At 46.9% G+C, this 21,087-nt stretch overlaps 3 protein-coding genes across 6 annotated transcripts; 2 read left to right on the plus strand and 1 right to left on the minus strand.

The window, feature by feature from the left end:
* The first annotated feature begins 180 nt into the window (after positions 1–180).
* Positions 181–3,471, plus strand: yars1 (tyrosyl-tRNA synthetase 1). Its single transcript, XM_049750348.2, has 14 exons — positions 181–299; positions 635–708; positions 771–917; positions 989–1,164; positions 1,236–1,365; positions 1,441–1,521; positions 1,616–1,708; positions 1,780–1,915; positions 1,988–2,073; positions 2,134–2,266; positions 2,339–2,448; positions 2,522–2,715; positions 2,804–2,945; positions 3,035–3,471. Exons 2-14 carry the CDS (start codon positions 652–654, stop codon positions 3,143–3,145), a joined length of 1,596 nt encoding a protein of 531 aa, XP_049606305.1. The 5' UTR covers positions 181–299; positions 635–651; the 3' UTR covers positions 3,146–3,471.
* On the minus strand, positions 3,472–16,427 carry nhsl3 (NHS like 3). Of its 3 annotated transcripts, none has more exons than XM_049750342.1 (9): positions 16,196–16,427; positions 7,914–8,084; positions 7,689–7,732; positions 7,501–7,621; positions 7,320–7,427; positions 7,112–7,245; positions 6,885–7,040; positions 4,133–6,824; positions 3,472–4,067 (listed from the first exon to the last, which is right to left on the minus strand). In XM_049750342.1, exons 1-9 carry the CDS (start codon positions 16,425–16,427, stop codon positions 4,027–4,029), a joined length of 3,699 nt encoding a protein of 1,232 aa, XP_049606299.1. In that variant the 3' UTR covers positions 3,472–4,026. The 3 variants fall into 3 exon arrangements, with proteins under 3 accessions (XP_049606299.1, XP_049606300.1, XP_049606302.1); XM_049750343.1 differs by lacking the exon at positions 16,196–16,427 and adding an exon at positions 12,820–13,101; XM_049750345.2 differs by lacking the exon at positions 16,196–16,427 and adding an exon at positions 8,661–8,879.
* On the plus strand, positions 16,315–21,011 carry sync (syncoilin, intermediate filament protein). Of its 2 annotated transcripts, XM_049750351.1 has the most exons (7): positions 16,315–16,464; positions 18,727–18,769; positions 19,039–20,034; positions 20,097–20,308; positions 20,381–20,588; positions 20,650–20,774; positions 20,830–21,011. In XM_049750351.1, the coding sequence occupies exons 3-7, from the start codon at positions 19,087–19,089 to the stop codon at positions 20,876–20,878; spliced, it is 1,542 nt and encodes a 513-aa protein (XP_049606308.1). In that variant the 5' UTR covers positions 16,315–16,464; positions 18,727–18,769; positions 19,039–19,086; the 3' UTR covers positions 20,879–21,011. The 2 variants fall into 2 exon arrangements, with proteins under 2 accessions (XP_049606308.1, XP_049606307.1); XM_049750350.1 differs by lacking the exon at positions 16,315–16,464 and having other exon boundaries at positions 17,407–18,769.
* Positions 21,012–21,087: the final 76 nt, after the last annotated feature.

A 21,087-nucleotide genomic window follows, 5' to 3' on the forward strand; every position in this document is an offset into this window, starting at 1 on the left:
AAGAACACAATATTCACTGAGGTTTTTAATTTGTTTTTTTTTAAGCTAAATGCTGACACCTAGTGTATGATTTCTGTAACAACACCATAAGCAATATTGGCTATGTTGGGTTTTACGGCTAAACGACGACACCTGGTGTACAGTTTGTGTAACAACACTACAAGCCACTTGGCATCTTATGCTCGGCATTCGATTATTTTCCCTTAGAGTTGACTCAATCGATCGCTGATGCAACTCTCAGACAGTGACAGCTTCCACCACCCGGCTGCTTTTTCATTCGCACCGCGTGAGCTCTTGAGGTAGGACTGCCTAAATTTCAACACAATTGCATATTTATTCAACATGTCCTCTAGCAAGACGTTTTTGTGCTTTAATCCTGCAACAACTGCTTGATCCTGCTTCATGTTGTTGCACATGGCGTTAATGCTAGCCAGCTAGCTAACGTCAGCTAACTACATAATAATAAATTGACGACCTAATTGCATTTGATTAGTTTATAATGTCTGCTCAAAAGCTTAAATGAACACTCTGTAAGAGATGCAATTTGCCTGGTTGCTATTGCAAATCCTGCATGGCCTGCAAAACCAACAAAGAAAAATCCAATTTCCATCATTTGTCTCATTAAATGTTGCAGTTGGAAAGCCTTTCACCATGGCGACTCAGCAAAGCCCCGAGGAGAAGCTGCACCTCATCACCAGGAACCTGCAGGTGGGTCACAGATGTTTCCACGACGATATCACCATGTCTTCATTGTTGCTCATTTCACGCAGGAGGTGCTCGGGGAAGACAAGCTGAAGGAAGTCCTTCAGCAAAGGGAGCTGAAGGTGTACTGGGGAACGGCCACCACTGGCAAGCCCCACGTGGCTTACTTCGTTCCCATGTCCAAGATCGCCGACTTCCTCAAAGCCGGATGCGAGGTGTGTGCATCAAAACTTGCCGATCATCCTACAGAAGCCTTTAAATGTGTCTCTTTGCTCTCCTCCTCCAGGTCACCATTTTGTTTGCTGACTTGCACGCCTTCCTCGACAATATGAAGGCTCCCTGGGATCTGCTGGAGCTTCGGGTGAAGTACTACGAGGAGATCATCAAGGCCATGTTGGAGAGCATCGGCGTACCTTTGGAGAAACTCAAGTTTGTGAAAGGAACCGACTACCAGCTCAGTAGGTCAGTTAGCCAGCGATGAAGCTAATTATCATCAGCTTCCAAAAATATATATATTTTTTGATTTATGTCAGAGAGTACACTCTGGATGTCTACCGCCTGTCGTCCATGGTGACTGAGCACGATGCCAAAAAGGCGGGCGCCGAGGTGGTCAAGCAGGTGGAGCACGCCCTGCTCAGTGGGCTGCTCTATCCGGGACTGCAGGTACTAGCATAAAACCGCGTAAGTAGCTTTTTAATCGGCATGCGAGTGCTGAATGCCATTCTGGTCACTCCTCAGGCGCTGGATGAGGAGTACCTGAAGGTGGATGCTCAGTTTGGAGGAGTGGACCAAAGGAAGATCTTCACTTTTGCTGAGAAGGTGTCGCCTTTACGTTCTTGACAAAAAATATGACCTGCGCGGGTTAGTTGAATTCAAGCTGATGCGTAGGAAAATAATTTCAATTTTTCTGCAGTACCTCCCCTCCATGGGTTATGCCAAGCGTATCCATCTGATGAACCCAATGGTACCAGGACTGACCGGTGCCAAGATGAGTTCCTCAGAGGAAGTACGAGTCAAACCAGTTTGAATGGAACATCTTAATGTGTGTATTTCATAATAGCTGCTTTTCTGCAAAAGGACTCAAAGGTCGACCTGCTGGACTCTAAAGAAGATCTAAAGAAGAAGCTGAAAAAGGTCTTCTGTGAGCCGGGAAACATCGAGAATAACGGCGTTCTCTCCTTTGTCAAATTTGTGCTCTTTCCTCTTCGTGGAGGTACGAACCACATCGTGATATTTATTTTTTTGCATATTAAACCGTTTACAAAAAATGTCTGACTGTGTTCAGGGTTCTCCATCAAAAGAGACGCCAAGTTTGGTGGAGACAAAGTCTACTCAGCGTTTGAAGATGTTGAGAAGGACTTTGCGGCAGAGGTAAATTGTTGGCTGGCTTTATTCGGGCTTAAAAGAGGACTCAAGTTCATCTCTCATCAGCTGATCCACCCCGGAGACTTGAAGGTGTCCGTGGAGGCGGCCCTCAACGAGCTGCTGGAGCCCATCCGCAAGAAGTTCCAGACTGCCGAACTGCGCAAGCTGACGGCCGCCGCCTACCCCTCGACCAAGACGAGTCAGTGTCGTGCGATGCCATGCGAGTGAGCGCACGTCACTCGACTTTACGTTCCTGCGTCTGTCCGTGCAGAAGGAGCGGGAAAGGGCGCCAGGGCAGGAGGAGGACCTGGAGGAGATGAGGAGGAGTTGACACCGTCCAAACTAGACATCCGGGTGGGGAAGGTTGTCAGTGTGGAGAAGGTGACTTTGTGCTCCCCTTTATTTTATGGATTTTCAACAACGTCTTCTAAAAGTGTCTTTCTTCAACTGGAAGCATCCAGATGCCGATTCGCTGTACTTGGAGAAGATCGACGTCGGCGAGGCGGAGCCCAGGACGGTGGTCAGCGGGCTGGTGGCTTACATCTCCCAGGAGGACTTGCAAGACCGAATGGTCCTGGTGCTGTGCAACCTCAAACCCCAGAAGATGCGCGGCATCGAGTCGCAAGCCATGCTCCTCTGTGCTTCCATGTATGATGCTTCTTTCTGCTTTGTGTTTCTTCGGGTTCCTCCATCTCACCATGTTGCGTGGTTTTATTTTATTTTATTTTTTTTGTAGCGAAGGGGAGCCCCGCAGAGTAGAGCCACTCGATCCTCCTGAGGGTTCCTCACCGGGGGAGCGGGTCTTTGTAGAAGGATACGAAGCAGGCAAACCAGACGACAGACTCAACCCGAAGAAGAAAATCTGGGAGAAAATACAAGTATGCCTCTTGGCTTTACATCCAAGCATCCATTTTCAAAAGTTGCCTTTGAGATCTTCCATTTGAAATGTGCAATCTTTCTTCTCCAGGTGGACCTGAAGATCTCAGAGGAGTGCGTGGCTCAGTGGAAAGACAACCTGCTGATGAGCAAACTTGGACAGATCACGTGTAAAACTCTGAAAGGAGGAAATATCAGTTAGGTACTCACCTTCACCTGCCAGCCACATATTCAAACAGTTGCCATGGGAACAATGGAACATGGATACTGAAAGTCTTTCAGAGGGGGGGGGTTAAAAAAAAAAAAGGGACCTGTTATGATTCATAATTTATCTGCCAGATTGCACTCTCACGTGAACACATATGCCAAAGTGCGCTTTCGTTCTTGATCAGTGACGGTTTCCTGTCCAGTTGCATCATGGGTAGCGCATCATACTAGCATCCATTATTACCGTGATCAAATAAACCGGATGAAGATTGTGGTGTTATCATCTACGCATTCAAAAATAAATAGCATCACTTTCATACATTTATGTCAAATTGTCTTTTATTGCAGACCAGGAAGAAATGATGGTAATCCGATAAAAGCCTTTGAATAGTTGATCATCTGTAGCTATACAAAAGTGCTTCTCTTCTAAATAACCTATTTTTCAAATCATGTTTATCGATGCTTTTTCCCTTTGCCGCCACTGAATTATTTATTTCTACACGCTTCCCCAAGCAATAACTTTGATTCATGTTAATGTGTGTTAAATTATGTGTCAGGCCACGTCTAAATCTCTGTACATGAACACTCCCTAATTCAACCGCTAGGGGCGCCCTCACATAGTATTTACACTTCAGCCCGTATTTACACCAGTTTCTCATGAGTGGGCTTTAGTCCGAAAACAGCTTAGAAAAATACTCCAGAATAAAGCTATCATAAGAAATTGGTAGCTATTGATTTGCATAAATACATTTGGAAGGCCATTTTAGGCTAAGGCTTTTTTTTTTTTTCTTTCTTTTCAGTCCACACAACTCGTTAGCTACTAATCGATGCAGTCGTTGACTTGCTTTCCTCTTGGTGAAGCACCACAAAGTGCTTTTAAAACAGTGTTTCAATTGTGTCTGCGGTCACTCTTGTAGCTAGAAGGAAACAAGAACATCAGTTAGAAACATTGCAAATTGTGAGTATGCTTGGTGCTCCTTACTTGTCTCGGGAAGCGGGATTCCCTTGGAACGTTGTTGTGCTCCCATCGGATCTCTGGCAGGAACGCCCATCTCCATCCTAGCTGCACAAGCATTTTGTGAAAACCCGACGCTGCCTTGTGAAGGTTTCCTGGCTACGGGCGGGGGAACCCGTTCGGATTTTGTCCCGGGGTCGGAAAGTCGCACGAGATCGGCTGCCGAATTTTGCTTCACGTTAGTTTGACCTTCAGGCGAAGAGCCAGGCCGGGCGGTGTCCATCACAGTCTTTTTTGTGCTCCTGGAGAAGATGAAGCTCGCAGTAGAAGCCGGTAACCTTTGTGTGTCGGATGATTTGAAGGACAAAACCCCCGGTTCCCCGGCACAGTGGTAGGACGCTCTCGTCCCCAGCCGGCACGGAAGACCTTCTCTTGATGACAACGCCGCCGTTTTTATCCGAATGGCTTCTTGTAATCGCATGGAAGGCGTGTTTGGCGTCACGTACTTTTTCACCACCTGAGGGGAACATTGAAGCGACTTCCGAGTTGGCTTCGGTGGAGTTCTCTGTTGCGTAGAGGCTTCCGGACTCTCCTCGCTCGTACTGACAGTGCGTAGTCGGACCATGTGGAGTAGCGACGGGGTGACGAGAGGGATGTTGGCGTCCTCTTTAGGAATGGGCATGCTTTTATGGCGGGCTAAAAGCTCCTTGTTCCTGTTGTCTCTGTGGGCGGTACTGGGTGGCCTTCTGAAAGCAAGGTTCTCCATTGGGGAAGGAGTCGGGAGCTGGGAAGTGTCGGGAGACTCACTCCTGGACTGACTTTCCATCTCAAGAGAGTGTCGCTTTAGGAAACTGCCGGAAGACGGTTGGATTTCTGCACGACTGTTGCTTGAAGATGATGGTGGTGATGGTCCAGCTGGTCCAGCGTCTTGAACTGCATCTGGGGGTGTGGATTGTCCTGGTTCAGATTTCTCCAAAGGTGTGTCTGAAACAACCGTCTCTGAAGCACAGCTGTCCTCAGCTTGAATATTGTCCGGTGGAGGCGGGAGAGGAAATTCGATCTCATCCCCGCCATCAAAAACCGATTCTCCCTCCAAGGGAGGTGGGGGAGGCGGCCATGATGATTCAGCAGCACGACCTTCCTCCTCGATTCCTTCTAACTCAACCGGCAATGTCGATATCGAGGTGGGAGGTGACTTTCTCGAACGAGGCGGCGTAGGTTGATAAGGAGGTGGAGGAGAAGGTGGCGGGGAGTTTTTTGGAATGTTTTGGGGTTCTACACAATTTGATTGGACTTCATCTACAGAGTCATTGATGGTGGTGGTGTGGCAACTTTCTCCTTTTGGTTCCTCTGTCAGCATGACGTCTTCTTTCAGTTGTGGTTTCTTCATGACAGGGGGCGGCTCTTTTTTTGCGGAAATGTCGTTGGTTCCCTGGCCTTCTTCTTTTGGTGTCGTTTCAATCTCATCCTTAGCTAAACATACTAAGCTAGCTAAACATTCTGTGTTTTCTTCAACCTGATGAGTCTGAATCTCGCAGAAGAGTTTCTCATCCTTTGGATTGGTTTCTGTCGCTTCTGCTTTGTCTCGAGTTTCAAAACCGGTTTGGCTTCCTTCTTCTGTAACGGTGCTCTCCTGTGCTTTTGTTGATTCCGGGACTACTTTGTCAGTTTGGGGGCTCGGACCACACAGGAGCGCAAAGGTGTGACTGTTCTGAGCCCAGGTTTCGGGGGGAGGAGGACATGGTGCTTTGACCTTGGGAGGTGGTGGGACAGTCCATAGCTCTTTGACTTCCAACCTCAAAGGTGACGTGAGTTCTTTTGCGGGCAAGTCGCTTGTGCAAGAATTGGAGACGTCCGAATTGACAGGATCGGACGTCCCGGACGATAAGGAGGTCAGTGATGAGGAAGGAGACGCCGAGGATGACGCCCGAGACGCAGATCTCTCCGGTTTAACCGGTTTGATCTTGTGTTTATCTGGGGCCATGTCTTTGGGGGAAAGCGTCGGGGTGCCACTTTGACTGGAGTAGCCGCTGGAAGGCGAAATGGTCCGTTCAAATTTCTCACCTTCTGATGGATGTTTGAATTCCGAGACAGACTCTTGAGCGGTTTTTGCTTCGCAAGAAGAATCCTGACTGGGGTTTGAAGACTGGGACTTGGGTTCTGCCAGACAGGTTGAGACAGGATCCGGAATGTTGCTTGTGACTGATTGTAATTCCTCACTTGATACTTTTCTATCTTTACCTTCAGCTTGACTCTTTTGAATCTTAGTCAAATAAAGCGAATTTGATCTTCGCGGAGGTGCCGGGGGCAGCTTGGTCTTGATAACCGAGAGACTCCGAGTTGAATTACGTTTGATCTTTACCTCATCTCTACTGGGACATGACATGATGGGTTCAGAGTCTGGAGTCAAAGACTGGACGCCGAGTTCTCGGTCCCCTGTCGGGTTCACCCGAGTGTCCTCCAGATTGAGATCCGCTTTGTGTGTTGTTGGATTATTGAAGGAAGTATCTGCGCGGAAACTGTCACAATCTGATTTTCTGGAGAGAAAAGGGCTGGCTGACGAGGTCACGGAAGCCGCCGGGCTGTTTTTGCTTACTGCGTGAGCACTCTTGACACTGCCGCGATCAATCTCGATGACTTCAATGCCGGCTGGCAGCACTGCGTTTGGGATGATTGTGGAGAGATAGGTCGCCTGAGGAGATACGGACATCACGGGACCCTGGGGGAAATGAAAAGCTTATTGATTTGGGGGAACAACGACGTAATATTGTTTCCTTACCTGGGGTTCTGAGAGGAAGCTCATTAAAGGATTGAAGGTGGTCAGTCCAGGTACTGCAACGGATTTGGGTCTGATGACTGAAGAACGACAGCGAGGGCTTCCAAAACTCTGTTGGTCATTGTTCTTGGACACTTCTTGAAGATGCTTATCGGTTATCTGCCCAGGAGATGTAAAATGAGCTTCATAAATAAAAAAAAAGTCTAGCAGGGTCAGAAAGTGGGACTTACTTCCAGCTCGGATAGGTGCACCCTTGCTCCTTCCTTGGTCATCACTGGAGTCCCTCCATCGAGAGTTGGAATGATCAAAGAACCCGATTGGTTGTTGTTATTGGGTTGCTGAGTGGTTGAGCATCTGTGCAATGCTGGGGAAATTGAAATCGGACTGTCAATGACAGGTCCAACAAAAAAAAAAACAATTGTGCGCTCTTGGACCTACCAAGTTCTTTCTGGACCTGGTTGGGTATCCCCATAATGGTCGTCCTTCTGTTCCTCTTCCTGTTCTTATCTAACCTTTTGACTGAATACAGGGGCTTGAATGTAGAACCTGAAAGAGAGCGTCCAGAATAGAGCGACTGACTTTTCGGAATGATAAACATGACATTGTCGACGGTGATTACTTTGGCGGGTGAGAACAGGTCTGGAAGTTCTTGTGGTATCGTTAATCCCTGAGTTGGACTCCAGAGAGCCACTCTCGTCTTTGGAGTGAAGATCATCATCTGGGTGTCCCGTGTCTGACGACTGCATAAAATGGATTTAAAAACATCTCAAATGTTGGAGGGACATTTTGTGGTGATGTCGGACTTACAGCGCAGCTTTCATCTTCGCCACAGTTTCCTCCACTGTCATGCTCTGCAAATCAACATGGCCGTGTTAACCCTGAATCGGCTCACATGGATTAAAGCATAGGTGTCAAACCCGAAGTCCGGGGGCCAGATACGGCCCGCCGGCCCGCCGAGACAAATTTTGCATTGTCATGACGAAAATTGTCTTGAAAGTAGAAACAACATACAATAAAGTCTGTTGTGGATACCTTGCTGATGACCTTCCTGCTGTAATATTTTCAAGCCCTCCCGAGCCTCCGAGTGCAAGTCCTCCAGGTACTGAGGTCGATCGGCCTCGATGAAAACATTCTCCTGGAAGTGTTGCGAGGCCGAGTAGTGCGCTCCCAACTTCTTCTGCTCATCGTTGTTCTTGGTCCCAGCTGTGGGGAAATAATTTAACCGCTTTATCGAACTAACCATCACCGTCGGATTATTTGTAGTCTGCAAGATGCACAACCTGCTCAACAGGTTGGTAAAACTTATCAGCTTTACATTTGAACCCTGTGTGCCGCTTGCCACCTGTTGTGAATGTGACACCGTGCCTTGAACAGAAGCTGGGCAGATGTTCCAACCTGGCTAATCGCACAATCTGTAATTCTGTGCTAGTCCCAGATTAGATCATTCAGGTTGAATGGGCCACTGTTAAAGAAGTTTCAGGTTAGCTTGAGGATGTCTGCTCAATAGACTCTTAATCATGATATCAAGCACGGGGAAATATTCCCAACAGGTCGCCGTGGGATTACAAGGAGGAGGAGACCCCCTGCCTCTTAAGATCTAACAGACTCATGCAGGAGGTTAGAGGCTTTGAGTTGATTAAGACGACCGCCGGTAAAGCCGTTTATTTTATTAAACCCCCAATTTGACGGTAGTTTGTTGTTCTGTGCAAGAGGAGATATATTTTACAAGCGACTCACGGAGCATGACCATAAATATCGGTGTGAGAAAACAACACTCACCCTTCTTCTTGAAGACCGACAGCAAGGAGTGGATGCCCTTTTGTAAATAAACCACCATCCCGGCATCAGCCCATGGAAGATCCTCCCCAAGAAAAACTAATCTCAGAGTACAAGAAAATAAATCTCGAGTGAAAATAAAAAATATATATATACTGGAAAAGTATTGGAAGTTCCTCCTCCTTGATGAGTCGGTCTTTCTCTGGAAGGATGAGCTCACAATAAAAACTGCTCCCAACCACCCCAGCTGCCTTATCCCCGTGTCTGATACCCGCCAACCTGCCTCCCTCCCTCCCTCCCTCTGCTCCCTCCCTCCGCCTCTCCTCCATTTATCGTCAAATAAAGGACTCCTGCTTAGCCCTCAGCTGTCAAAGTTTGGCTTTCAGGCAACATCCACCCCCACGAGGCTCACGATAGAGACACGCGTCTATGCATGCGCTCACCCCCCCCCCCCCCCCCCCTCCCTGGGTTGATCTGATTATGCAGATGTATTTTAATATTTTCTCAGGCTAGGAACAAAAACAAAGTTAAACTTTTTTTCAACTTTACTGTTGCTCTCACTAATTGTCGGCACGTCACACTCGGTCAGAATAATAAGCGCCTTCAGCCTGTTTCATTATTTTCAGCCGAGGTTGTGTCCTTGCAAATGAAACGGACGCGCCCGTATCGTCCTCTTGTCTCCTCGCATCACTTTCCTGCCGGCCGCTGCCAATCTCTCCTCCTTCACATCTCCTCTCGTCTGGCCTTTTAGCCTGGCGGCTGCAGAGGTCTTGCTTGATTTATAAATAGCTTTTAATGGCGTCATCCGGTTGCTCCTGTTTCCCCACTCGCCTCCAATGCTCGAGGAGGAGAAATCTGTTTATGGCCTGGCTTGGTATTTCGGGTGTTTGGGTGGAAGATGCTGGACCACGGGGTTGTTGGCAAGTGTTGAAGCTCGGGTGAGAGCGGCTTTAAAAATGGGAGTCATGCCAGTGGATTAGCTCCTGCACCTGCCTCGACCTAACCTGACACTTTCTCATCTCGCCCGTAACTTTCCAAATGTTGTAGCTTTTCCTAATGAAATCAAGCAATCCCCCTTCTCATCCCTCTTTCACTCCCCGCTTTCTATCAATATTCATTAGAAGGTCTAAAGAGACGCCATCTGGTCTTGGGGGACGGGGTCAAAGGGGAGACTTTAATTTGCCATTCCGTAGCACGCTAGAACAACATCTTAGCGTAACATATGCAAATTCCAACCAGTCGAAATGATCATCATGACACGGGCAATTTGTTTTGAAGAATTATGACACAGTAAACATTTTTTTAACAGCTAGTTTAATTGCAGCTTGGATGGCAAATTGTTAATTTGTTCTTATGATGCGCTCCTCGCCGTCCTCGTGTATAAGACTCACAGGCCACATTAATAGGTACGCCTGCACAGTTTGAGGATGTGCCCTCGTCTCTGAACTAGAGCAGAGTGTAACCAGATACACATATCCTGTGTGTATTTCCTGTGTGTGTCTTACGAGAGAGTATCAGCAGTCATGCGATAGAATACAAATACGCCCTCTAGTGGTTTTGATCAGGATGACATAATAGCCTGGGAATTTTAAATGATGCGTAAAGTCCTCCACGGTTCATTTCATTCTGTCCCTTGGGCGAGCCTGCTGAAATGACAGGGCTTAACCTCAGGAGATTTTTTTTTCTGCGGCCCCCCCAAAAATTATTTTTAAACGCACAGCTGATGAGTTAATGATAGACCTACATGGTTGTGATGCTAAGGTCAAGTTAGGCAAGCCACTTCCTGCAAACTAAAACAACATCAAGGCTTCAGAACATGAATTTTCAACACTTTTCTTCCGGCGAGCGGCGAGGAACGAGAAATCGGCCCCGGCTTTAAGTTAGCGTGTCAGGCGAATCACACCCGACGCATTAAGATGGAATAGATGCGGCCTTGTGTCCGCCGTACTCAACATCACACACGCGTGCGCTGTCTGGCCACAGAAAAATCACCAAATTGAATTTGCAAGTGTTGCCGTGACACCTCTTCCTCATCATCATTCGTCTCTTGGACCTAAAAACACTCATGGCGTGACAAAAAGGCCAATGGTGTATTTGTGTAGCTGTGTTGCCAAAGATGGAGAACCATCTGCTTGTCACAGATTTTCAGTAACCCGCTGTGACCTCGCCAACATGGAGGAAACATGTCCTGACCTCCTTGCTGCCGTGGCTGAATATAGGAATTGTTCAAGCAAATTCCAACAGTTCTGCAGGGTACAAGTTCATCTTTGCAGGTTTTTATGAATGGATCCCAGTGTTACGCAACACACGTAAACAAAAATGATCCTAATGAGAAGAATATTACATTTATTTCAGTTTTTTTAAAATATGCCCCCCCTGTTTTTCCTGAATATTTTATGTTAAAAATATTTTTTTTAAAAAACAAAACAATCAGCCCCAATAATTACATTTTTTGGTTAGAATTTAAAAAATATATATAATACAATATGCAGGAATAAGGTCTTAATAATGTCACAATTTTACAATAATAAAGCTGTAAAAAAAAAACAAATTAACTGTTGAAAAAAACGGGCTTGACGTCTTAATTGGATTTGGCTGGCGATGCAGGAATCCAACACTGAGTCCTTTTATAGTGAAGACAGAGATACATTCAAGATGCACGACTTTTAGTACCATTTGTCATCGTCTTTATTATTATTATTACGACTACAAGATTATTGTCACAGCCAGAACCGTGAGATCCTACCAGAACATTTGCAAATAAGCAATTATATTAGCACCAGTTCAGGAGCTTCATTTAGACAAACGTAGCGCTTTGCCGTCAACGACCTTGTAGTAGATGGTAATGTTTAGTTCACGATGGGTGCGTGTATCGCTGCAGAATCTTAACGACGTGAGAATCCATGTTGGCCTAAATGAAAAAAAATTCTCTTGATCTGCTTCAGTTCTCAGCAGGGAGTCGACAGCAGCCAGCGGTGATCGAGCTCTTCAAAGTGAGCGTCTTAGCCTCGCTTTACACTATTCCAATGACTTACAAAGCAGCCTAACCCTAAGGGGGGACGGAATATAGAATATCACAACCCGATGAAAAATATTTCTTTGCAGCCGAGTCCAACGTATCTTCTCTTCCTGATATATTCCCCCGACTAGAAGCTCCCTCTTTGCATTCACATGGCCTACTTCTGTCTGTGCATTGTGGCTACACGGTCCCTATAGTCACATTTGATTTATTTTATGCATTCAGCCAGACTTGGTCCATATTGAAAGAAGATAAATACCAAAAAGAAGAATTCAAGGTCAAGAGAAAGCGTCATGCAATGTTTCTATTTCACTGCAATATTCTGTTGTTGTTTTTTGGTGGGAGAGGAAATAGAGCAGACAAACAGGAGCCGGGGTTCACTTAATGTGAACATTTGCATGAGTGACCACGCACTCCAACGGCTGGCCATCCGGAATCCAAATTGTGGAGCTGTTTATGCATGAGGGAACATCAGGTGACCATGTCTGTTTTTTTTACACAGGAGCACAGGGAGGGAGGGGCCTGGACGTGACATCATGACCATGCTCACCTGAGAAGTCGATATCTAAAGTAAGTAGCTCACGTTTTTATGCTTTATATGCCTGGAAAAAAAATAGATGATGATATTTAATTTTGTGAGTATGAGTGTTAAAAAATGTGCAGATTAGTTCATGTGGCGCATGCAGTTGAAATTGTGCTTATTCAAAGCCAGTGGACCATCAACTTATCTAAGAAGGTCAAACCATTACATTGCCTTTTGCTTTATGACGATGATGATGCCATAAAGCCGAGAGATTTTTTTTGTGCGCGCTATATATCACATGTTGCAACTTTGCCAACACCTAAACTATCAGAATATTGATCAAATGCAGTGATGGACATCTAATTGGGGAGGAAAAAAAATGTGAGGGTCACAAAGGGCAAAGAAAGCACGTTATCTGACAATCAGCGCGTCAGCGCAAAAGCGCGCGCTAAACCCGCTCATGTTAGCACGGGCGTCAGTCATTGCGGGAGAAGATAAGCTGCCGGTCGTGGTGCAACACACAACACACAAACTTGAGCATGCACAATGATGACTAATGTGAAGTCAGCTCACTACAACTTCTCATTCCCACATGCTTTTCTTTTTTTCTGAGGAATTACCTGTCTTTAGTTTGTCTGTTCGTCCAATCAGCCAGAAGCCTTTTGGTTTCTCCCAGAGTCCAGGGGGCTTTTTCTCCGTCTGCACTCGTTTGTGGATGCCGTTCCCCATTTTTGGGGGGCACTCCCCTAAGCCCCCTCCACTAAACTGTATCCGCTATGTCCATGGTCCCCCTGCCCTGGTTGTTGTTGAATCAGTGCTGACCGATGAGCACGATCCGGGAGCACTCCGAATCCGGCTGCTCGAGACAGAGACGGCAGCATCCACTATGGAGTGTGTGCGTGCGTGCGTGTGTGTGTGCGCAGATCGGCAAGTGCCCCTCCCATTCTCCGCCGCTCCAAAGTGGAGCAAACACAGCTGACTGTGCCGTCGCGTAGCTCACCAGATGATTTACATCCGTTGCTAGGGAGCCTGGAGCCATCAATGGAGTTGTCAGAGAGCAATTTTCACGGGTGCTCATTTGCATGATAGGGAACCTTTAACGTTCTGTCAATGTGTTTTGTTTTATGCAAGTACAGTAGCGTATAGTAATTCAATTTCCCAAGCGGACCTCAAAACCAAAAAATATATCGTTAAACAATGCTGATGATGATTCATTGTATGTTCTTTATGGAAAAACATCCCAGAAAAATCAGATAAGACCGCAATTATCTAGCCTAGCATTTAAGGGGGGCCCGGTAGGGCAGCGCCCTTGCAGCCCCTCCTCTAGTTCCGGCACTGTATAGGTGCCACAAGATGGCAGTGAAGCATTAGTTTCCCCAATAATTCGAGCTAAGTGAACGAATGGCTGTAGGCAACAGTCACTTCTAGAATCTCTGCTCAGGGTCACCGAGAAGCCTGACAATGTCCAGACCAGCGCCGACATTTTGACCGCCGATCAATAGCAGCTCTCCAGAACTAGGCCGGCCCAAGACATATCGCATCGCGAGGGTTATGAAACAGAATATTCCTCATCGGAAAACAAAATGGCGGTGCGGCAGGGATCGAATCATGGTCATCCTGATCATGTCTCATCCCTGACAGTAGCTAAAAAGCCTCCCATAAAAAAAAGATTTACAGAGTGAGGAGAGGAGGTGGGTGTGGAGGAGCTGCTCTGCGTCTCAGTGAAGAATTTATAAGCCCCTCCACCCTTTTTATTGCTCCAGGCTCTTCGGAGATGAAGTCTCAGTTTCTGCTTTTTGGATGTTTACCCCCTTAAGGAGTGACAGGAGTAAGATGACATCACTCCAGCTTTTCCCCCATGCCTGTGTTTGTCAAGTAATCAGCAACGGCTGGCATCGAGCGAGACATGATGGAGCGTAACCACACCCGAAACACGCTGCGCATTCACCACCATAAGCCTCTGAGTGTGTCTGTCTGTGTGTGCGTGTGTGTCCCAGATACACTGCATGCACATTAATGGCATGCGTGTGACGCATGGCATCCTCAAAGTGGTCGCCAAGGTGACCACACGAAGACGCCATTAAGGCTTTGATTGGATGCGCGGCCGTAAAAGTGCGCAACCTGCCCGGGTTAATGACATCCGCTGCAAAATAATCACCATTATTGTGGATGAACTCAAATGACCTTGTACATGACTGCTATATCTCATTTCAAGTCAGCTCCTCTCAATGTGTCAAAGCCAATCTGCACAGCTCTAGCTCTGCCACCTTGTGGCAAAGCAGTGTCATTACAAAACAAAGCTGTTCAACAAGTGTGGCCTCAACAACAGTAACTTACATAACACACACACACACTGAATTGGAGTTGACATATAAAGCATATCCTCGGCGTATGTTTACTGCCTGGCCTCCCACTCCCTTGTGATGCCTTCCAGCTGCTTCGGCGCCGCTTCAAACGCACCCCGTGTTTTTAAAAACCACCCATTTGCTGTCATCTGCATGGTGAACACAATTGCGGTGCAGTTTGCACGCGTGGGAAACTATATATAAAGAGAAATGAATGCTTCCAAAATTAGCTCTGTTTTCAAAATGGATGCGGACGCGAAACTGTCTTCTCATTAGCGGCGAGTGATTTGAATCTTTGAAACATATTATGCTTATTATCTCAATTTCTAAACAGCTCCCACATGTCGTGACACACATTCCGCTAAAAGATGAGAATTAAAGCACATGTTAACACGCCTTCTTTTGTGTTGCTGAAATTAGCATGCTTTCAGGGAGTACATAATTGCATATAGTTTTTTCAAATTCATCCATTAAGGCAGCATTGCACTATTCGTGGGAATTTTTTTTAATGGTTTGTCCTCTCTGCAGTTAAATAAATAAATGAGCCAGCCTCTACATGAAGATAAGATTCACGGCATTGTTGGCTGACCATATTGCTACCATGGCAACAAGCGCCTCACGGAGCCGTCGCCCAGGAGTCGTTTACCTCGCAAACCGTGATGGATGACAGCTGGAGGTTTCTGCTTCCCCAGGTAAAATGACCTCCTTCATCAAAGTGTGTGTGTTGTGAATAATGTTTACAAAGGCTTTTGTGTGTGTGTGCGTCTCATTAAACTTTTACACTTTTACCTCTGTGACCCAGAATAAGCACAGAATGGCAAGTTACACGGAATGCAGTCATGAAAAGGTGCACTCTAATTAAAAAAAGCTTGTTCCCCGAGAATCCTCTCAAAGTTCTGAATGAGCCTTTGTGATGCTCCCTAATCTCTCGTCCCCATCGCATAACTCCGGCCGTCATCCGGCAAGCTTCTCGCGGCTCAAAGACTTTTTCAAAGTGTGTAAACTGGAGCCGGCGAGCTCGTGCAGAGCTTTGGATGGTGAGTCCGGGCGGCCGGTGCCAGGATGACAACAGTGAGTCAGTGGAATGACACAACACAAAGACATGTTTTAGTCAAGTACGTCTTGGCACACAAGAAGATCCTTTCTTGCGTTAAAAACAACAAGGCAGCGCCCTGGCGTGACAATTGAAGTTGTTTTTTTTAAGCAGACTGCTGTGTGTTTTTATTTTTTCGAGACACGCCCCTTGCTCATATATAGTATAGTGCAATTTGGACAGTTTAATTGGGGGAGTTGACTATTTTTTGCCAAAAGTAGTCGCTGTTAATGACCACCCACACACGTTGCAAAACCACCACCACCATTTTAGGCACGATGAGGATTTTAAAAAGTTTCCAGAAGTTGCTTCCTACGCTAACACCAGAGAGTGAGAGCCATGATGGCTTTTTTGGAAGTGGAACAACAACAGGAAACCTCGACGGCGGCCGTAATCTCCGAGCTGCCGAACAAGCGAATGCATCAGCAAATGGGGAGAAAAAAAAAGGGAGGGATTTAGAGATCAGCTACATGCATGCACGCCGTGGTCATGAGGTCATCTTGTTGACAAAAGTATTGGGACAGTTGCTGGTGTTGCTGCATTTTTAAAATGTCTCACCTTTTGCAGCATCCTGGCTCTGAAGTCCATCGGCCACAGCCGGCTGCCTCCCTCCATTATCGAGGCTCTTCTTGGTCTTCTTCCTCCTCTTCTGGCTGCTCCTCAACCAGCTGATGGCCTGTCCCAGGGAGCTTCCCGGCTTCCTGTGGCCGCGTTGAGCCTTCAGCTCGCGGCCAATGATTTCACTGACGTCCCAGGGAACCAGGTCACCCGTCGACCTCCTCCGGGACATGGCGGAGGTTGGGCCCGGCAAGCTCCCAACACACCGGGTGAGTCAGTTTAATATCCAAATATTTGCGGAAGTTGGGCACGTTTGGCCTCCTTGGACTTCGTTAGCACCTGGGACAACAATGACATCAGCGGGATGAGAAAGAGAGATACAGGAAAAAAAGAAAACAAATCTACATCTCAGGTCCAGATTACATGATCAGAACATGATCAGAACTTTCCATTTTCTGTCTCTTTTTTGGTCAGAGAAGCTCAGTGAAAGGTTATTGCGACACAAGCGAAAGCAAATTAGAACAACATGCAAGCAAGACATTCCAACTTACTTGCACGGGTCCACTCTTCTCTCTTGTGTTTGAGTCCTGTGGAGTTTTGTGTGTGAAACTGAAGTTCCATCATGCTCTCTGACCAGTCAGTCCCTCCCTCCCTCCCTCCCTCCATCTCCTCCTCCTCCCACCTCTCACAAAGCTGTGATCTACACCAACCCTCGCAATCCTGGCCCTCCCTTTTTTAACTCATTCAGCGCAATTGACGGTCAAAGATATTAACTCGGTTGGCAGTGTATGAGTTAATTTAGTTCGTACTTCGTATCTTGGGAATCAGGTGACCTTATGCCAGGCTTGATCCAGTGAAATATTACCCAACAGTGATGGAAGGAGGCCCGAAGATGTTTTCAGTCACTATGCACTTAGTGTACACACACAACATCTGGGAGTGAGAATGGAGAACGTTACTTCATGCAGCTGGTGGGGAAGGGAAGGGAAGGGGGGGAGCAACAAGACTCGCTCATCTGGTTTGCATGTGGACCAAGACCCGCAGAACTGAAACATGCTTTCTTCCGCTGACGACCCAGGCTAAACTTTGCTCCTCCCATAATGCAAAGCTCCATGACCGTAAAGTACTTTAAAATGACGGACACCGTGTCTTATCAGGGACTTTCAGATGAGCACACTTCTCGGTTGACGTTTTATATTTTTTTGCGGCAGGAATTCCTGGGAGGGTGTGGCCCTTTTGCGGCTGAGCGATGGGAGCAAAACAGGCTGCGGCTCTCGCTTTTGTCCCTCTGCCTGCATCTGTTTTCCGTCCACCGAGGGGGTCGGCTTTGACGTCATGGGTGGTGACACCCTGGAAACTTCATGACGCCTCTTTTGGATTATTATCCAAACAGCACAATTAAACACTCATTTATAGTTGGGAGGAAAGTAATGTGTTAAAAAGTCTGTTTATCTCAGTAGGACTTTGAGTTTTGAAGGCCTTAAATAGTTGACGCCTCCCTGCTCACACTTTTGAACCCTCCCTCCTCCTAAAAAATGACGCCAGAGATGTTTTTAATGTGTTGGATCACTTCATTTGTGGACATAAAGTCGTGTCAATTGCAATCTCCCTCTCTCCCACCCAAAAGCCAGACTTGCCAAAGAACTACAAGTGTGACATCACTGTTGTCACGGAAACCGGATGACAGGACTTGAACTAAATTCACAGTGTGTGTAATTAGAGCCACAATGATTCATAATCTTGCGAAATTGAGAGTTAAAGTGATGCTTTGTGCTAGGAGAGGCTCCAGCTTTGTTTTTCTTTCAATTTCCTCTGGCGCCAAACCTGTCAGCACCCTTAAACATCTGATCCCCTAGGTCCTGCTGTGGAGTTTGAATGTTCTCCATTGGCTCATTAAAAAAAAAAAAGTATATTAAAGTATGCGTTCAGAAAATAAATAAATTGCCAGGCAATCACACGGACACAAATTTAAAATGTGGTCAGGGTTTGACTCATTTGGGATTCCGCCATGCACGTAGCACCATAGATAACAATTGTGGTGTCCTCTAGCGCCATCTAGCGGACGCATTTACAAAGCAATCTCATCATCTTGTTCCTCTAGAGTGGAAGCAAAGCACTGAGTTGCTTTATCGCAGGGGTCACAAGTTGAGGTGAAATCGATCCTCTCCAAGGGAAGCAGCCACATGTTGGTTGGAAGTTATTTTAAGACGGCTCGATAATGTGGAGGCATGCTTGGAATTCTGATGCCTGAGCACCATCATCATCATCGTCATTAACATGCAAACATCACTCGTGAGGATTACCCTGGGTGAAGCTTCGTGTTCCCGGGCAGACCAATGGGCGCTCCTGCTTCGGCTCTTCTTTCTCGCCCAGCCTCTTGTGTTTATTAATACACCTAAACAGATTTGAGGTTGTCATAGTCACACATAGCTGCAGTCAGACTGTGGAGGGTGCAGGGGGGGCGGGGTTGAGGATCTTGATACCCGCTCCCGCACATTACACCCGCTCATTTTGCTTTGTCATTTGAACAGCAACCGGATTCATCCACAGGCCGGAGAACATTGGCAATAACAAGTAAGTGATTTGTACATTGCAGTTGGATTTGGATGAAGCATCTGGAAAAAGTAAAGACAATTTGAAATGGGGTTAGGTTAAAAGTTGCTTGTGGTTTATAATGGGAATTTAAAATAGGTCAGTAAATAAATCTTTTGAACTGCATCGAGACAGCTGACACGGTTTGTATATTTACATGAGGCAACCCGAGATTTTTTCAGCTGTCGTTGGAATAACTACGTTGGCCTACTGCTGTTAGTTGCCAAAGACTGTGATTTCTTTTTTTTCAGGGGATGGATCGTGAAGTAGACAGCAGTTTTAAGCATTAGAGCCTCGCCATGGAGGACGACAGCGATCCGCCGTTTGATTTCGCACCTCTCTTCATCCAAGAAGAGAATGCGGATCCCGAGAGTAACTGGTCGGATTTCACCAGGACGCAGGTGAGTCAGCCGTCTTTAATGGGGACGTACTTGCACGAGATGGACGATTTACTCAAGAGGTGCGAGGAGTCAAATGCAGAAGAGATGCTCGGACAAAGAGAAACGGATTTCACCGCCACGGAAGAAGACATGCCCGTCACTTCGGCGGGAAGTAAATTGAGCGACACCATGGTGCGATATGAAGATCAACTCATGGGTATGTTGGCCATGCTGGAGAGCTGTATGGAGGAGGCGGAAATCGATTTCCAGGCCAACCAGGAGTATGTCCACGTGAATAAAGTCGAGGAGCTGACGTCGGATAGTCTCAGCGTTGATCATCAGGAATCTGAATCGGACCTTCACGAGCGTTCCGAGCCAGCGGTTGCTTGCACTTCCAAAGTGGATGATATCAATGCCTCGGAATTTCCACCTGAAGCCTTGGAGATGAATTTTGCAGTGGATGGATTTGAGGAACTGAAGTGTCAGATGGAGGAGTGTGTTGAGGAGCTGCAGCGCTTAGAGAGGAGGAGGAAGGAATTACTGGCGGAAGTGCTGGAGCTGAGGCGGCAGGAACTCCAAGAAGAACCGGAGGAAAACATTTCAAGCAAAGTAAGCCAGGTGATGGCAGTGTTAAGAAAGGAGGAGGAAGACCGGAGAGAGGAAAGAAAGAAGGAGGTGGGGCTCCTCAGGTCAGAAGTGGCCGAAGAAGAGCGGCAAGTGTGGAAGGTGGAAATGGAAAAGCAGGAGTTGCTCAACCAGATGCGCAAGCTGAAGATGCAGCTGTTCTCCAAGACCAGGGAGAACGCCTACACCCAGGCGGCCCTCAACAAGCGACGCCACGAAATGGATCTCCAGAAGAGAGATGAGGTAACTTTCAACTTTCAAATCAAATTTCAGGATTTATCCAGAGCCTTCATTCCATTCACCAGGAGAAGCTACAGACCTTGCTCCAGCAAATGACTGAGGAAGGCTCGCAGATCAGGTCGGCCCATCAACAACGTCTCCAGGACCTTCGAGAGGAGCTTCGACTTTGTAACGCCGGCCGGATCTGCGAGGCGACGCAGGAGGAACTACCCGAGAGGAACTCCTGCAAGGACCTCCAGCAGTACCTGCAGGACAGCTTGAAGGACCTCCAGAACAAGTACTGGATTTCACTCAACAAGTCACCTTCCTGTCTAGCGTGATTCCTCAACTTCTCATCTTGACCTTGCAGGTATGAGCCCGTGTTGCTGGCCCTTCAGAAGAGGAAAGAGACAACAACCAGCGCTTGTGTAAAAGCTAAAGAGCAGACCCGGGAGCTCAAGGCCCAGCTTGGACCCCTGCGGGAGGAGACGCAAACGCAGGTCCTGCAGAGAGCCTGCTTGGAGGAGAAACTCAAACTTGTTCACATCCAGATGAGAGAAGATGCCGAGCACTATGAGGTGATGCAAGATGCTGACGTGTTGAACAGAGCAGACGTTACAAGACCCTTTTTTATGTCAGGAGAACATCCGTTGTCTCGAGAGGAGCAGCAGAGAGTTGAAGACGGAGTTGACCATACAGAAAAGAAAAATCAAAGAGGCGGGAGAGTTGCGAGATCACCTTTCCAAACAACTCCTCCTATATAGGTGAGATGTTGATGATTTTTGTTTGACGTTTTACTAATGCAATCTTTTCTGACAGGTCTGCTGCGGGGGACCACCAGACACCCGAACATCAAAAACAAACATGATTTATTGCTCTAGATAAGTTTTTGATACGTAGAAGAGTATAGAATGCACTTTACACCAAAATAGTTTGATGTGTTCCGGACTCCTGCTGGAGAAACTGTACTTTTAATGACAATACAATTTTTACACGAACAAGCGGCTCTGCCTGTCCATGGTCTCTTCAAATCCTTCGTAAGTTACATTTTCGTCGGCTACCACGACGAGCTTCAGG

Source organism: Syngnathus scovelli, chromosome 19 (assembly GCF_024217435.2).
Source record: "Syngnathus scovelli strain Florida chromosome 19, RoL_Ssco_1.2, whole genome shotgun sequence".
Classification (NCBI taxonomy): Eukaryota; Metazoa; Chordata; class Actinopteri; order Syngnathiformes; family Syngnathidae; genus Syngnathus; species Syngnathus scovelli.